This window comes from Euprymna scolopes, chromosome 15 (assembly GCF_053919585.1).
Source record: "Euprymna scolopes isolate OS-2025 chromosome 15, ASM5391958v1, whole genome shotgun sequence".
NCBI classification, from domain to species: Eukaryota; Metazoa; Mollusca; class Cephalopoda; order Sepiida; family Sepiolidae; genus Euprymna; species Euprymna scolopes.
The window spans coordinates 10,682,000-10,701,501 of NC_136496.1; the positions used below are offsets into that span (position 1 = coordinate 10,682,000).

Sequence of the window (19,502 nt, forward strand, 5' to 3'; positions counted from 1 at the left end):
CAAGAATGGTAAAATCCAAACACGGTCGAATTAAAAACTTCCAATCCAACAGGTAAGTTCCAAATGGTACAAAATTATCCAAAAGGCAGAATTCCTTGGAAAAAATCACAAATGGAATGAGTTCAACTCTTTTTCAAGATGTTTTTAACATGTTTTATTAATAATTTGTTCATATATATACACACACACACACACACACACACACACACACACACATATATATATATATATATATACACATATATATATATATATATATATATATATATATATATATATATATGGGAGCAGGAATATCTTGGGTACTTCAATCTCTAAGTACTTATTAATTTTAAAGCAAATAAATCAACAATTTCAAGGTATGTTTTTAATGTTTAATACACGTTTTCTATTTTTTTCTTTTTCAGCGGTAGTGTTTGCCAATATTTCGGTCCCTTGCCAATCAGACGACGTGTTTCACTGTGACGATGATAATAAGAATTGCATACCACAAGCCTTAAAATGCAACGGCATCAGTGAGTGTAACGATGGACGAGATGAGAGCGTTAAAACATGTGGTAAGTCCTTAGATATTTGTTTACCTAAAAGTGTTTGACGCTACTAATCGGCCGGTAATAGTGGCTTGAAATTTTTATAAATTAATATTATAAATGAACTATATAATTTCATTTATAATTTAACCTAACCATGAATATGACTCTAAAACACTATATTAAAAATACTATGTCAGAAAAAAGCTACTTAGCTATTTCAATAAAATAAAATACGCATCAAGTGCGCTTGAAAGCCAAATCACAACGTAATATTAGGAAAATAAACAAATATTTTACTTGTTTGAAATTTATCACAAATATGTTTTAGAGGTATACTCCATCTTCAGTATGTTGTTTTGTTTCTTTTTTTCCTTTTCTTCGTCCTTGCCATGTTTTAAATATGGAGAAATAAAACGTTTCTATATGAATTCTCATCTCATCCTTGACGTTATTCCTGCGTTGCCTACGCTCAGTTCAAATATTTCAAAATACAACCGCTAGAAAAAACGTGCGACTCTTTACAGACTTCTTTTCTCCAAATTTACAACATGGCAAGGAAGAAAAAAAAGGAAAAAAAGAAACAAATAAAATACGCATCAAGTGCGTTTGAAAGCCAAATCACAACGTAATATTAGTAAAATAAACAAATATTTTACTTGTTTGCAATTTATAACAAATATACTTCAGAGGTATACTCCATCTTCAGTGTGTTTTTTGGTTTCATTTCCCCCCCGTTTTTCTTCCTTGCAATGTTGTAAATTTTCCTAATATTACGTTGTGGTGTCGTCACATGTCTTACCACAGTGATTTAGTTCCTGATACACCGTAGAGCGCACTTGGCTCTTTAGGCCAAGATCAAAGTGTAGTATCTGTTCTTCAGATGCTGCACTTCCATTTCATGTTCTCTTTCAGTGGAGGAGCAGTCCTTCACGACTGAGACAATTTTTATTTTTGTATATTTTCTCCACGTTAAAAAACGACCCTGGTGTCTAACTCTGTCCCGTGGGGAGGCATTGTAAATATATACACCGTAGAGAATCTACTCTAGATTTTATAAAATTATTTTCATATAATGACTTTAATTATAATGTAAAAATACAAAATTCGGAACAGAAACATTCATTGTCACGACCCTCCTACCCTTACCCCCATCCTTCATACCCTTCTTAGGCCTTGTGAAACATCTTTTATTTATCGGAGAATCTCCTCTTAAGTTTATTAAAATACTTTTATCGAATGGTTTGAATTAAAGTTGAAAATTCGAAAATCAAGTATAATGATCCAATTGTTTTCCTGGCCGAAACATTCATTTCAAACACGCCCCTGTCTTATCAAAGAACATATGATTAATTTAATACGGAAGACCTTTTTGTTTATATGCTGATTATTTTTTTTTTAAATGTGATATACGATGTTCCACGGTGCTAACTCTGTTTAAAATACGTCTATTTCTGCTTTAATCGATTATCGATTAACGATTTTCGATACGAGTTGAGGCATTTCGATGGAAAACTTATTTAAGGACACTTCCAGGCATTAAGTATATTTCTGTGAAATTATATAAAAATCGGTCTAGCTGTTTCGGAGTCCATACACACACACAGATTAAACATCCCGTGTAGCAGCAAGTCCTGGGAACATCGACCTGAAAGAACAGTGGGAAATGACTTATATACATTACGATCATATAATCCCTACAGCCACTTACCTTGAAAATGCTGATGTCAAACCTAACATAGTTATATGGAATAAGTCAGAAAGAGTGGCAACATTGGTCGAATGAGTGTCCCTAATGATGGAGGACTGAACAGAGCTGAAAGGGAGAAGCATACAAAATATCGAGGTCATATGTATGATATGAAAAGAAACTGGAATCTTAGGGAGATATTAATCATACCAGTTATTATAAGTGCTACAGGGCTTATGAAGAAGAACTTGAAGTTCTATCTAACTAATATTCATGGTGAACCAAGTGAAAAAGAGATCCAGACAATTGCATTTAAAGGAACAGCGAGGATACTAAAAAGAGCTCTCGGTTGGTTTCAATAAAAAGATGGGCAATGTTAGCAGCTGGTCTGGCTGTCCATACCTAGCATTAAAATCTTCAAAGAAAGAAAATTAAAAAAAATCTCAACTTGCGCACGCGCGTAAAGTGTCTTTTATATATTAGAAGAGATAGTTAACGCGGCCGAATGTGGGAAAAAGTTGTGCGTCCCTTTCAATACTTATAAAAAAACATGTTTGCCTTCCACCACGAACACTTTTATCGTTATTTCCATCAATGAATATGAATGTATATCTTCGCCACTGTTTTTACTCTAGACCTAATAGAAAAAGCGTGCATACAATATTTTACAAAGCACAGACGAGAAAATGGTTCACTACTTTTAAGGCTCCAGAAAGGACTTATGCTATTACTTATCCATATAGACGTCAGATATGTTCCAAGATGGAGTTTTGCTGTCACATATGGGGAGTTGCCGCTCAAATCGTTCTTTCTAGCTGTCAAAATTCAGAATAAACTTCGAAATCTGGTGTTGAATGCGATATTAAAATGTTGAAAAAAATTAATTTAATTTAAAAGCGAACAAATTTACACATTTGAACATGTATTGCGATGCATGTAATGCTCAACAATGTCTTATAAAGAACGGAATTGTGATGAAAATATATCTGACTCATAGTTCGACCACTCAAAAGTCGGTTTCTTCACTTGGAAAAAGTAATTATCTCTTGAAATGGAAATGATAGTCTGATATTGAGAACCACTTGATATTCTATATAAGTTATGGCCACATTAATTAATAAACTTTCGAGTAAACGTGTTAATATCTCCACTGACTAAAAGCCAAGTGACTTATATGTGAGCAAAAAAAACTGCCATTTCATATAATCTGAGCAGAAAATAGAGGATAATGAGATGTGGGGTTATGGTTAGCGATCTATTCGGTTATGTAGAATTCTTGTTGCAAGAATGTATTAAAGTCGAGATATAAGAACAGTTACAATTTTGAGCCATCGCTTTGTTATTTTATGCCAGCGTAGGAGTGATTGCTCTTCTGATTGAAAATATTTGAAAAGACAGGGAAAATAAATGATGTTTAAAACTTCTCAAAATAAATTTTTAAAAATCAGTTATTTTCAAGTTGCCTTTCGATTTTGATTAGTAAGAAAATTATTTTGCTACAGCAGTTACCGTGACCCGATTGCTGGCACAGCTGTCAGTATCGAAACAAGGAACGGAATTCGGACGAAATCAATGAGCGAATAATCGCACCTAAACGCAAGGTCCAATAATATTAATAAACTAGTGTTGAATATAAATTACAGAATATCAATCCATAAATAGAAATGAAAAAAAAAAACAACAAAACAAATATTTGCAATTTCTATATAACATTGCTCGTTATTGTTGGGAAAAAATCCTATAACTGAGAGTAGCTAACCTGAAGTGAAGTTGCGAAAAAAAATACAATCTTCTTCGCGACCTTCTTCACAGGTCTTGTAACCACAGTACCATAAAAAAGAATGAAGTTACTCTTCACAATGGAGGAAGGTTTTTATAACAATTACCTTGTTCTATTAGTATAAATAACCAAAAGGCTATTGTTCTTCTTGGCTGTTGGAAGAGCATCCTCACCTCCGGCAGCTACACCCAGGTAAGTTATGTATTATTCACTACACTATTTCTCAGTTGCTCCGTAAGTTATGCTTTCACTAAATGTCAAATTTAGTTTTTGAAAGTGAAGATGCTATAAAAATGTAAAATTCGCGAGATCCGAGCTGGGAAAGAATATAAAAGTAACCCCCATATTGATTCAAACAGTCTTGTTTTTAAATATCATTATAATAATATATGATCATGCTTGTAATAGTATGAAAAGAAATTATAGTAATTTTGTTATGAAACGGTTCTTTACTGCAAAATAGTCAGCGAAAGTTACGTAATACGGGGACATTCGAAAGAAACAGGTCAAAAAAGAATAGCGTCTATCAAAATGTGCCGTACTTAAGTAATTTAAAGATTGTTTCTTACAATTTGATGTTATTATTTATACTGAACAATGTATCACAATATTATTTATTAGGAATACTTATTACGTTTTTCATTTGTGACAGTTTTCTATGACGTATTGCTGGGCGTTCTGTAAAACATGGGGGAGGTGTATATATGATGGGTGTCTTCTTGTGGTTAGATTGTATAACAGGTTATATACGTGTTTATATACGTAACACAGTTATCTATATGATATGTGTATATACGTGTGTTCGTCTATGACTGTCCACCTTGTAATTGCCTATCTAGAGTTGGTTGTATGTCTATTTACCTTTGAATAGAGTTTATGACCGGATAGGAATATACATAAATACGTTTAAAACGTAATGGGTGATTGATACTTATTTTAAGTTTCAACATCTGACCAATCGGGAAAATATCTGGTCAATCTTTGGTCTATTTTGACGGGAAGCTGCAATGGAAAGGTTTTATTTTCGGCAACTTTTTAGTCCAGAATGTTTTCCCCCTTTGAAAAGTTGCAACGCTGATTCTATGTTAAGAAAAGTTGTTTTTTTTTTAATCCATGTTTCCGCCTTCTTTTCCACGGGTTTGAACTCAGTACTAAAAGATTACCATTACTTACTTTACCCCCTAAAATACTTTTCTCTAAACTAAACGGAGGAAAGATATCCTGTAAAGTTATGAACACCAACTTCATGTCGCTTTGTCTTAATATTCATAAGGGTTGATTTTAATTAGAAAATCTAGCTTTTCTAAGTCAAAGTAGAGCCTTTATTTGTTCGGAAATTATGATACTATGTTGAGCAACCTTTATTTTGCGATAAACTACCTGGATTATACTACTATCATGTTAAGGCAGAAAAAAAATTGAGAATATGTTCACAATTCGATTACAGGATTTTTATTTTAAAAACAAGAGTGGAAAAGGTGACTTCCTTATAGAAGTAAAAAACATTTGGGACACATCATCAAAGGACCACAACTAGAAAAATATTCCGAGTCCCTAAAATCTCACAGAATGACAAGATATGAGGGGGTTGCAAAAATTTACATCAATTCATTCTCAATATCTACTAACTTAGGACCCCGCGCAATGAGCTCATAAAAAGACAGAGTATTGAAATGGACACTCGAATGTTAGGCGGCAGTTGATAAAATATTTTGTTAAAAACCTTACGTCAGATATATTCCTCAGGCACTATGACCCAGGAACCCCCGCTTCCAAAAAAAAATAGATATAATAATCGTTAACGATGTGAGCTCATAGAGATTATAGTCTGTATCTTACATAAAATGCAGGAGTCGGGAAAAAAAAAGGATTGAACACGTATCAATATATTTGCCCCTGGAAGAAAAGCACTATTTTCAGATCGAGTCAGAAGCATTTACTATTATCTGAGTATTTCATCTTTATTTACACGGAGGATGTTTTATACTGCAGGCTGACCATAAACCTGTATTGATCATCTTTGGATCGAAGAAGGAGTATGCGTGTTCATAGAAAGGAGACTGTCGAAATTGTGCACGTTTCTGCTGAATTACAATATCAATTTAGAGTACTTCTTCAAGCAGATCGAACATGCTTCAGAATATGTTGATTCCGAGAGAGAGAGAGAGAGAGAGAGAGAGAGAGAGAGAGAGAGAGAGAGAGAGAATCTCTAGAGGACTGAGTAATTCCTTTCTTATTATCGATAGTGAATTTAAGACCATAATGTGCAATATTGTCAGAGACCTTCCGGTCACACTATATATAACTAGCGGGGGTACCCGGCGTTGCCCGAGTGTTTGTTTCCGGGACGGGGGGGAGTTTTAAAAAATGTTATGGTAGGTAAGTAGGAAGGATCAAACCCGGAGTCATGAGTAAAAGTAGGAAAATAAAGTGTGAAAAAAAACAAAACATCTGCAACGTTAACAGTTCGGCTACCAAGAAAAGTCCATTCCAGTTGTTTAGGAAAAAAAAAAAAAAAAACGACTACGGTAGGTCGGCGCGAACGTGAAAATATAATGTGAATTGTCCAGCACGCTAACCACTACGCCACAGACCACTGCAGCTTAGTTTAGTGATTTTAAATAATTTCACATGAAAGAACTACGAAGCCAAACCGGTGTTCTCTTCTCAACTGTTCATTGTGAACGATCCCCAAACGGTGTTAAGTGGTGACGGGGGAGGAGGAATTTATAAGAGAGAAAATATTTTACCACTTCCATTGATCTTAACCGATTTTGGCCGTGACTTCTCAGCAGAAAAAGTATAGAAATCTAAGATTATCGAGGAATTTGAGAAATAATAAGCCTAGAACACACCTCAGATATTGTACTGCCGTTTGTGCATATTATATTTGCATGAAATATCTTGATTTTTAATCCTATTAAGGTCAAAATCAGACGCGAAAAAATGAGTTCATTTTATTTATATAGAGAAGAGATAACACACGATACACAAAAATACGTATTTACTAGTGCCACACCACGGAAATTCAAAAAGACCAGTAAATACGGAAGTTTTCTGATTGATAACACTATATTATATAGTAACAGGCTCGTCATATGAAAATGATTATGAAAGAGGGCAATAAAAGATTCCATATTGGTTACCCAGGAATTAACAGAATGGACAGTCGTATGTGTAGCTACGTATATCGTAGATAAAGACATAAAAAATATGGTCAATTCATGCAAGGTTTGTGGATTAACAGTAAAACACTTCCAATCACTTTGATCCCTGGCCTTATATTCATATAAATTTCGTAAGATCACTAAAGGATTGATATTACTATAACAAAGTCCGTTTACCTGGAGAGAGAGAGACTTGGTTGAGACGTCCTGCAATTGGAAACCAACTCCTCGGGGGAATAGATAATATTACGATATCAAACGATAGGCACACGGAAACATCAACGGATCGATATGGCGTGGACTATAACCAAGTGGCATAAGTTTTCTTTGCGTCGTTACGGGTAGCGTTTCCATCGTCAGCAGTAAATAGCAGGGACCACGTGCTGGAATTATGCGCTTGTATAAAAATGACGAACAAATGCATTTTTATCAAAATATATAACCTATTTTACATACCATGCTGCTGGAGCATATTTAAATTAGGTGATTGTCGACCCACGTTTGTCGTCACTTGTAAACAGACCAGACTGGTACATATCTGCTTTCGACGTTCAACGCCTCAACTGTTTTAAACATTTTCATTATAATTCAATTCTCTCTTTCATTCAATGAAGAAGGATAAGGAGGAAAAAAAGAGAGAAAGAAAATGAACAAAAGAGAGGGAAAGAGATAATCATACATAACGTGTGAATATTTTTCTTTTTTTTATGCCTCGATGACGAGTTCTTTTGCGTTTGACCTTTCGAATTCTAGGGTCTCAGGTCGTTTGACTTGGTTGAATATTATAAGCAACTGTCACTCATGGTTCGAGTCATACCTGATTGACAATAAATACTGAAACCGTCATGTTTTTTCAATAATGGTGCCTTTCTTTCTTGCCTCCTCACGAGTACAGGCGAGTATAAAATCCCGGCTCCCCCAAAAGGGAACTTCATTGTGTCACATTTGACTCACCCCCCTTTTCTGTGACCTTTGTTCTCACAAGCAAAAGTCATAACATTTTGTCGCGTTGTTGGAACAGTGCTTATTATTAAAATGATTTTTCTCTTCTCTGAATTATTTTTAATAGTTTTACCCTGTTTTTTTAAAACGTTAATTTTTTGGATTATTTTTAATAGTTTTACCCTGTTTTTTTAAAACGTTAATTTTTTGGATTATTTTTAATAGTTTTACCCTGTTTTTTTAAAACGTTAATTTTTTGGATTATTTTTAATAGTTTTACCCTGTTTTTTTAAAACGTTAATTTTTTGGATTATTTTTAATAGTTTTACCCTGTTTTTTTAAAACGTTAATTTTTTGGATTATTTTTAATAGTTTTACCCTGTTTTTTTTAAAACGTTAATTTTTTGGATTATGTTTAATAGTTTTACCCTGTTTTTTTTAAAACGTTAATTTTTTGGATTATTTTTAATAGTTTTACCGTTTTTTTTAAAACGTTAATTTTTTGGATTATTTTTAATAGTTTTACCCTGTTTTTTTTAAAACGTTAATTTTTTGGATTATTTTTAATAGTTTTACCCTGTTTTTTTTAAAACGTTAATTTTTTGGATTATTTTTAATATAATATTTTATCAAAAAAATTACTGTAAAAAACGTTAATTTACGATTCTTATCTTTTATAATCATTTGCTTTTTAATGACTTTCATATATCATTCTTCACTAATTGTTCTTATTGTTTTCGAGGATTAATAGTTCTTATAGTCATTTGATTCTATTAACATATTCTAAAACTTTACTGGTCCTCTATTTTTCGACAATTCGTTACAGTCTGTGACATTTTTTTTGCTCCTGTACATATTTCCAAGTTTCTTAGACGTTTTTAAATGATTTTTTGTTTTGTAGTTGGCTACTACCTGTAGTGTGGTAAAGAGGTAAATTCGAGGATCGCCCAAGTTTGGGTTTTCTAGACATTCTCTACGAGTGAGTTCTTCGCTTTTTGTGTGAAGGGATTAGTCATTTTAAATCCTTTCTTTGCTTGTAAAAAAGACTTGTAGAAGGATGAACATTTTTCCTGGGGAGTTTACGGTTCACAGATACGTTTGGTGTGGATTGGTGTGGGTATACTGTAATAACCTTTATTACATGGTTCCTTTCTTGGGCTGGGGTCCGATGCTGACTGGGGTGAATTATTTTGTTATTTATTTGTTAGCAACTGCTCTAACAGTATACATCGATGCTGTGCATGGGGTTAACTCGCCTTTCATCATTATCATCATCATCATCAGCAGCAGCAGCATCCAGTTCGTCAGTCTTTACGATAACTAGTTGGGGACTCAGTGCTTCATCCCTCGGTGTTGGCATAGTCTCACTCCATCGCCACAGGACTTTCTCACCTTGATTCCAAACTTGCTTGCGCAGTTTAGGTGCAGTAACTGTTGCGCATCAGATAGACACGCTCTGAACCTCCAATGCTCATGTCTAACGGAGCGAACCCGCGATGACTGGCAGCAGAGGAAGCCGCAGCTTCTGTCCGAAAGTAACCTCAGCGAGGTAAACAGTCACCCTATCATGCCCGCTACTACGTCTCTATTACTGGAATTATTACCAAGCGGTATGTTTACACCTGTACCCTTTAATTGGTTAAGAAGAAAGGTTATTTGGGATCGGTTCCTTTGCAACTAGTCCGCGACCAATAGTAACTCTCGATTCAAGCCTGGCGTGATATAAAACCTTAACAAAGTTTTCGCCTTCTTCATTTTTATGGGCAAATTGGCCGTTATTTTTAGTGCCATACTTTGCCTGTTTGCGAGAGTAAATATTCAGTTAAAATTCCTTAGTTTCCGCTTATGTGTTTTTAACTCCTTGTAAACCGATGTATTGAGAAGCGAGACTTCCGATGAAGTGTCGATCAATGCCTCTATCGGTCTACCCATTATTTTGAATATACACTCGATTCTGAAGCCCTGTTTGGGGAGTTAATTTCTTCGGATCTCTTTATTTTGCTGAGTTCTCTTGACCAATTTATTTCTTTAGTGGGTACGTTTAGGTTTGCTCTCGACGCCTTCTGGACATCCATGAACTCTGATATTTATATCTCCCAGGATTGCCCCTTTCTACAAGGATTTTACATAGTTGCATGTCCGTATGTTTGTGGTGGCCGGTGGTGAGTGGATTTCGAGTGTAACCTTGCCTTTCTTTCTTTTCAAGCACGACTCAAATTATATCCACAGATTTCAAGAAGTTTTGTAAGACATTCGAAATCTATTATGACTCGAGTTCTCGGTGTCACCCGCTTCAAACAGGAATGCGGAACGCTTACTTGGAACTTTGAAACGAGCGTCTAAGAAAGCAGACGGAACACCTACGGAAACGGCACTGTAACAGTTTCTACACGTTTATATGGTCACACCTAATTCTAAGAAACAACTATGAGTATCCTAAGCGAAGACTAGCGACAAATAAAACCTGTTTTTAATACAGTATTGGCATAGCAAACAAAATTGAGAAATACCTCTATTTTACTATTAATATTTTATGACTGAAGAGTAAATGTGTTTACAAAACTTACAAGAGCAACACCTAAACATATTAATCAAATGTGAAAGCGTCTGTTAGATGATTCCAACTATAAACCTCACGAAGTTTAAGATGACATTAAGACGATATGCCACATTTTGACATCTAAACTATATAAATATATATATGTATATATATATATAATCGAGAGTATATATATATATATGTATATATATATATATATATAGTAATTTATAAAATATATATGGCGATTAAGCTACACTGAATATTCTGCGTTTCATACAACTATAGGATTCGTCAGGCTTATGCGCGAATTTTGTGGTTGCTTCTTGTTTTTATATATGTTGAGGATTTCTAGTTGGCCAATCAGCTTTCTAGTATCCACCGTGCCCCTTCCTATCAGCCAATGGGCATGCATTTTATCAAACAAAGGATCTGTTTTAGAACTAGGTTAGTGGTTTTAGGTAGACGTTCTCTTTTTTTATATACATATAAATATACCTATGTGTACACACAAACATGCACATATATATATATATATATATATATATATATATATATATGTGTGTGTGTGTGTGTGTGTGTGATCGTTTATGTATATTCATGTTTATTTAATTTATTTATTTGTTTGTTTTTATAACGCGTTTCAAGCCTTGGCAGAGATAAAATGTTTTTCCAAAAAATATATTTTTTTTTCAAATATATATATATATATTTGAAAAAAAATATATTTTTTGGAAAAACATTTTATCTCTGTCAAGGCTTGAAACGCGTTATAAAAATATTTTGAAGTATTAAAAAATGCTAAAGGTCTGAAAAACCTACAATTGTTGATGGCTACACTCTGTTAAATATATATATATATATATGTGTGTGTGTGTGTGTGTGTGTGTGTGTGTGTGTGCGTGCGTGTGTGCGTATATATATATATATATATATATATATATATATATATATAGAGAGAGAGAGAGAGAGAGAGAGAGAGAGAGAGATGTGTGTGTTTGTGTATTTTCACGTGTAAACTTTTACGTTTTAGGTTCCGGGGTTGACGTTACAATACGCAATATAGCTGGAAAAATCCATAGTAACTATCTTAACGAAACATGTTCATGAATGCGTAGCGACATATTAATGCTTATGCACAACAAATAAAAGTATACCTTGCCCTTACTTCGCCATTTAGTTCTATTGTATTAATTTTATATAAACGTCATTCTTTTCTTTATGTCTGGAAAATATTAACCTGGAATTATATGTATGATTATAAATATTTTTATATACCTACAGACATGTGATAATTGTTCTTATTGTTTTCGAGGATTAATAGTTCTCATAGTCATTTGATTCTATTAACATATTCTAAAACTTTACTTGTCCTCTATTTTTCGACAATTCCTTACAGTCTGTGACATTTTTTTTTTTTGCTCCTGTACATATTTCCAAGTTGCTTAGCCGTTTTTAAATGCTCTTTGTTTTGTAGTTGGCTACTGCCTGTAGTGTGGTAAAGAGGTAAATTCGAGGATCGCCTAAGTTGGGGTTTTCTAGACATTCTCTACGAGTGATTTCTTCGCTTTTTTGTGTGAAGGGATTAGTCATTTTACATCCTTTCTTTGCTTGAAAAAAATACTTATATTTTCGCACCGGTCCGGATGTTCCAACACACTCAGAAAACCACCTCTAACTTTAATTACTAAGCTGTTAACTCGAGCTAATAACATTTGCCGCAAAAATTTAGGGAATTTAACAACCTATAAACGCCAACTTCCGGCTCAGACAGTAAACAATCTAAAGAGTTCAACAGACGAATCGTGAAAGTTGCATAAGCGGTAGTTTACATTTTTAGTTTTTATTTCGTACAAAGTGTTAAGATTTTTGCTTTTTAAAGAAGCTTTAATAATTAGAAGTTATAATTATTTCTGTATTATTTGTAGGCACTAGTATTTCTCGCTTTCGTAATCAAATACGGTTCATAAGATGGGCATAGTATTTCTTTGGTAAATGCAAATATTTGGACGTTTAAACATTCTCGCGAAGGGCAATACGAGCAGAGGCATGACAGAACCTGAGCTTTGTCTTGTTAGCAATGAATTTAACTCCTCGTTCTACTACAAAATATAGGTGCTTTTCACTTAAGAAAAACATAGAATATTTTTAAGTAAAATTTTAAACTTTGAAAGTTTTAAATCGATAACAGCTTTTGCGCATATTGGAAAAGAAGGAAAATGCAATGAAATTTAAGTATGACTTTTTATACCGGGTTGAGCTACATTTTACTTCAACCGAAGAAGAAATGGAAAAAAGGTCAATGGTATTTGTAAACACTATTTTTTATTGTATGTTCGACTCGACGCTTCTTTTTACAAAAACCTGTGTCTTCATAACTTCTGGCGACAGCAAGTTATAACCCGATACCAAATTATAATCGTTGAAGATAAAGATTGCCAGACAAGACGCTAATATGTTTTAAGAAGAGACTAAACTGAAAAACAAAAAACGTAGGATGTCAAGCTGTAATGATAAAGGTGTTCAAACGAATTACGTTCATGTAATTTATTCATGGAAACAGTTGAAAAATGTATTTAGGTTTTCATATACGATCCGTCCTGTTTACCGGGGAACAAATCAATAAAAACACGAAAAACAAATCTATAAAGAAAAAACAAGGTTCGCCTTACTGTAATCTTCGTAATGAAATCTAACTGAAACGAATGCCGTATATTACATTTACTAATTAAAAAAAAAAAAAACGAATACGATAAATATCTTCATAACTTCCAGCAAAAAATTAAAAATTGTCTTCATTAAAAAGTATAGATACTATAGATAGTATCTCTATTTCTTACGACCTTGCGACTCGGACGTGTAATAGAGCGCTATAATTACGTGTGAAAATATCAGTAGCAGCCGTAGGATAGATGGCTATCGAAAGTATTAACAAAAACAGAAGCCGTTTGGGCAATATGCAAATTAGCAAGTGTGCGCAAGATTGTGTTACATAAAAAAGGAAAGAAACAGAACGTGGTCGAGGAGAGAAACAAAATGAGCTGGGCGATGTGGACGTGTGGCCCCGTGGTTGCGGCGAGAGATTTTTAAGCTAGTGTCGAGAAAGCGGGATTTTGTTAATCTCATGGCAGACAAATTGAACAGTAATAAAAAGGAAGTATGTATTGTTTAGAAATTAAGCTTATACATGCATTTTGCTTTATTTATTTTTGTTTTTTCCTTTGCGATGGTACCGATGGTCTGAGAGAGGTTTGAAATGTAAGGAACACGGTCCGAGCGTAACTGACACGCTACAGATAAAGGGTTAATGGTGGAAAATCATAGTTAAAGACACTCATGAGTAAGAATGTTCCGAAACCAGGGAATCACTTTCTGTTTAGTTTATATAACAAATTGATCTCCTACTAAAATTTTTCAGATATTATCTGCTTTTTTTCCCCAGGATTATTAGAGTATTAACTCGTACTCCTTTTAAAAAAAACTTGAACCTGATGTTTGGAGATGAGGGAATTTTGAGGAGAAGGTTATTCTGAAAATAATATTTCATCCTCTATAATATCCATACGTTAGTGTTAACAGAATCATTTTTCTGTCCTCATCCTGACAGATCGATCATCTAATGAAATGCTGTACGATGTGCCTTCAATAAGTTTCCAGACTTTTTTCATAAGAGCACTTTTTATTGATAGTACGCACAGGATCCCCGTCGAAGTAATCTCCTTCGGCTGCAATGCACTCCAAGAACTTCTAGAAGGCATCTTGTGTGAGCGTGTCAATGATCCTTGTACCCAGTCTCTTTCATCTCCTCAACTTTCTCATAACGTCAGCCTCTAAGTTTTTCCTTGAGCTTAGTGAATAACAAAAAGTTACGGGGAGCAACGTCTGGACTATAGGGACGGTACGAAACTTTATTGATGCCAATCTTGCTACCATGACAACGACGTTCGTTCTGTTCTTCTCTGAGCATCCTTGGAAGAAACTTCGTGCACTTCGTCCGCAACTTTTGTTCCTCCTGAATAATTGTGTATACAGTTCTTACACTGATAGCAAACTGTTCACTTATTGCTTCTATTGACACATTACGTCCTTATCCATTATTTTTTTTGGCCAATTCACTTTCGTATTATGATTTCCTTACTGTTCCCACATCTCTCACGCTCCCTCGCAGACTCCCTGCCATCCTTAAATCGCTTATGCCACTGCAGACATGATGTTCGATTCATGCAAGATGGCCCAACAGCAGTCTGAAGCATTCCATATGATTCGGTGGCATTTTTCCAAGTTTAAAACAGAAATTTATTTAATATTCTTCTTCTTCTCCTCAATTATCCTTACGCCAAGATTTTATTTTTGTAATTTTCCTTCCGTGACAAACAGGCTTTAGTAGGGTGTATTCTAAATCCTAATGTGACCGTTAATTGAAACCGTTCGAGATTCCGTCCAAATTCCTGAGTTCGACAGACTTTCTCAGTTCGACAAGATATACCTGAAGAAGGTTGAAGGTTACATCTATCGAAAAGTTGTGAAAATCTCACTCAAGATTAGAACAGAAGTTCGATTAATCCAAATAATACGAATGACCAATCCTCATCTCAAAAATTCAGAAACTTAAATTTTTTCGTACCGTGATAATTAACATATTTTTTATTAAGACCGAAATTAGTCACAGCCAACTTTGGTTAACTTCTTTTTACGCCGCCTTCGGGATCTTTCTATAAAGCCTGGCTGGTTTCGGTCAAGCGAGCCATTGATTTATACGGACATTTAATTGGCATACGTCAAAATCAAAGGCAGTTTTCCAGGCGGCTGGAGAAACAAGTCTTTTGCTTCTCAATTAGTTATGATGTAAGACCCCTTTGTTATATGCGACTATGTATTATTGTGAGACACGCTGTCTGTCGGTCTGTCTGTTATTCGGAGTCAGACTTAATTTTTAGATAAAATCTACATCGATAAACTCGAACATGAAATGCATATAAGCATCTTCGTGATCAATCACAATAAATTTTCCAATAGTATTTTGTTGGTCTGCCATGCTTAACGTTCACCGCATGTAAATTTATCCACAATTTTAAATATTTAAAAATATTATTTAAAGGGTAACCGCGCTCTTTTAACATATTTGTTTTTGTTTTCTCTCTCTCATATATATATATATATATATATATATATATATATATATATATATATGATCTGAGGTTATTGTTTTTCATGTGTTAAGTAACTAATAAAGTTTAACGAAGTAAACATAAGAGTGCTCAATACCATAGAGTAGAGCAGGATATTCTCTTTATTTGTTTTTACGTAAGCAGTAATATGCAACTTTTCGATACTTTCGTATAAGCTGTATCGCCTCAAGGGGTCCTTAGTTACTGTTTATTAGCTGATCAAAACATGCTCATGACTGTGTAAAAACAAAAGAAGAGTATATATATATATATATATATATATATATATATATATATATATATATATATTATGGCTATGTAAAGACAAAATTTAAACCTGTTCGAAAACATTCTTTGTTTTAGATTGTGAAATTAAAAAATAAAAATGAATACGTCCGCTGACCGGTTTTGAAGCCCGCTCAACAGATCTAAAATCGAGCTTAATTACGTTTTAAAAAGAAAAGAATGGGGAAAAATAAATCGGAGAGAAAAAGGCAGGAAAAAAGGGGTGGGGGACTAATTATTAAATAGAAACTAGATTAAACCTTAAGAAATACTCTTTTTGTTTGCAAAGAGTCGTAGAGTTTTAATATATATATATATATATATATATATATATATATATATATATAGTTTCTAAAATTTTGAGATGGTAAAGGGAGTGCGACTTGCAAAGGATGGAAAAAAGTTGGCACTAAAATTCGAAGCGCAAATACGATTATTTATAAGGTGGTCTCCTATAGATGAGCCATGGGTAATGCTCAAAATTTGCGAAACAGAGACAAACTCGCAACATCTCTTCTGTGAGAAAGTGGCTGCAGAGAAGAGAAAAGGACATCCTCCACTAGGCTACGAAGTCTATTTTGAACTCTATCAAAGCAGGACAAGTCCTTTCTAGCAGCTCCTGTCCAGATGTGGCAACAGTACTCGATCTTTGGACGTACCTGGCTCTTATGTAGATAGAGAATTGCATCAGCAGTGAGATATCTTCTGGATCGATAGAAGGATCCCATCATTTTCCCAGTGGCATCGGATTTAATGTATGTGTTCCATTTAAGATCAGGAGTAAAGGTCAAGACCAGAAACTTGTCAAAACATGAGGCTTCCCCAAGACGAAAGCCATTCATTTCAATTCATGCCAGATGGGTATCAGAGCGTTGATGATGTAAAGATAAAAGCGTGGTTTTAGATGCCTTAAAAGTAACAAGCCACCTCTTTCCCCATTGTACCACTTGCTCAAGATCAGAAGAGAGAGAATCAGAGAGAACTAGGTCGTTTACGGTCTTAGATGTGCTACCATAGATAGTAGTGTCATCAGCATAGATGTCTACGAATGATGTAAGGATGTGATTTGGAAGATAATTAATATAGATCAGGAAGAGAGTTGGGCCCAGTATGGACCCCGGAGGGACTCCAGCATTTATACTAAGAGCTTCTGATTTCTGCCCATAAACCACTACTCTTATGAACCTATCAGAGAGAAATGATTCAATAATTGAGAAGACATTTCCAGCTATACCGTAGCTGGAGATCTTGTGAAGTAAACCTTTATGCCATACCCTAACAAAGCTTTTTATGTCAAGAGCAATTGCCCTAGAAAGGTTGCCTCTGTCAAGAGATTCGCTAATCCTATGAGATATAACTGTAAGCACATCTGCTGTAGATCTAGTAGAACGGAAACCATATTGCGTGTCACTAGGAAGTTTAATTTTTTATGAGATGGTTTATTACTTCTCTATTTAACACAGATTCCAGCAACTTACTCATGACGCACAGGAAACTTATTGGCCTGTACTGTGAGGGAGATGAGCGATCACCTGAATTCTTAAATACGGGGCATACTGATGAGATTTTCCAGGGTGACGGGAAGCAGTTCTCCTTAAGACAACATTTAAACAGTTTTGTAAGGATGGGTGCAAGTTCTGGTTGAAGTCTATTGAGTACTATAATTGGAATACCGTCAGGGCCAGTTGCTTTACTAGAATCAAGGTTTTTGATTAGCTTGGCAACATCACGTACATATATTTGTATATCACATAGCATGTTTTCTGATAAAGAAGGAAATATTGGAGGTTAGCAGCCTTGGTTGCAAAAGTTAGCTGCAAAGTTCTTGGCAAAGAGTTTGGCTTTGTCTGATGATGACGAGATTACCTCAAGTCCATTTATGAGAGTTGGGATAGAGCACACGCTTCTGTTCACGATTCTGTTTGCTATTTGCCAAAACTGGTGGGAACCAAGCCGCCGCTCAGCTACTTTGGACTTGACGGACTGAGCATATTACTCTCTTGCGTTCTTTATTACTTTTTACAGTGGTTGCTGGCAGTTCTGAAAGTGATTTAAGTCTCAGCACATCTATTACGTTGGAAGCAATGGGAAAAGTGATTTCTATGCGCAATGGCAGCAACACATTCTGGAGAGAACCACGGCTGGCTGTTAGGTTTTTGCTTGAATTTTTTCGAGGGTATGAAACGATCTATACCTACAATTAACCATTCTGTCAGGTCTGATACTATAGAGGGCACATCCTTTTTAAACATGGAACGCAGAGGTAGATCTGATATAAATGTGCGGAAGCCTTTTTTTTTTTACACAGTGATCACCACTTATCAAGGCCCGGAAGCCACTCAGGGATAAGGGTTATTGCAAGTACATTACGTTAGTGTGGATATTTGATGGAGTGTTTACTTAAGGGGGCGGTTCATTAGGAATTTGTTAACATTAGACTTGAAGACATCCAAGTTGTCGTCCGGAGGGAAGCAGGCAGACGGAACAGAGTTCCACAGGCGTGCAGTTCTAAGAAAGAAGCTTTGTTCATGGAATCCGCGTTTTGATTTAGGCACAGATATAGAGTGGGGGAAATTTTTCACAGTGGATTCAGCTAGACGGGTGTTTTTCGTGAAAGATTGGCGAGGGGGGACCAGGGATTGGAGTTCAGACGAGCACCTGCCATGAAAATAACGATAAAACAAGGATAGGCTCGCAACGTCTCTTCTGTGAGAGAGGGGTTGCAGGGTAGAGAAAAGGGCATCCCCCACTAAGCCACGAAGTCTATTTTGTACTCTGTCAAGGCATGATAGGCTGTTTTTGGCAGCTCCTGCCCAGATATGGCAACAGTATTCCATCCTTGGACGTACTTGGCTTTTATATAGATAGAGAATTGCATCAGTAATGAGATATCTTCTGGAGCGGTAGAAGGATCCCACCATCTTTCCAGCGACCTTGGCAACAGACTTGATGTACGTGTTCCATTTCAGATCAGGAGTAAAGGTCAAACCCAGAAGCTTGTCAAAACACGGGGCTTCACCTAGACGAGAGCCATCCATCACAATTGATGCCAGATGGGGATCAGAGCGTTGATGATGTAAGGATAGGAGTTTGGTTTTGGGTGCATTAAAGGTAACTAGCCACATCTTCCCCCACTGAACCACGCGCTCGAGATCAGAGGAGAGAGAATCTATCCCAGTCAGTCATATAGTATCGATATACTGTACGGTAGAGACCTACATTTGGGGACTTATTACAGTTCATTTTTATCTTAGCTGATACAACTGAGTGGTCGGAAGATCCAAGTGGAGACAGAACAGAAGCTGAACACAGTTCAGGGCAAGTTGTGAGAAAGACGTCTAGGAGATTTGCATACTGACCGTCAGTATCGGAAACACGGATGGGTTCGTGAACAATCGAAT

The 19,502-nt window shown here is 35.3% G+C and overlaps 1 protein-coding gene across 1 annotated transcript in view; it reads left to right on the forward strand.

Moving 5' to 3' along the window:
* Positions 1 to 311: 311 nt before the first annotated feature.
* Positions 312 to 19,502, forward strand: part of LOC145293721 (G-protein coupled receptor GRL101-like) — a 761,328-nt gene continuing 742,137 nt past the window's right edge. Inside the window, exon 1 of the mRNA XM_080140164.1 lies at positions 312 to 557. Coding sequence (XP_079996290.1) covers positions 362 to 557 — 196 coding nt within the window. The 5' untranslated portion in view covers positions 312 to 361. The remainder of the gene's footprint in view (positions 558 to 19,502) is intronic.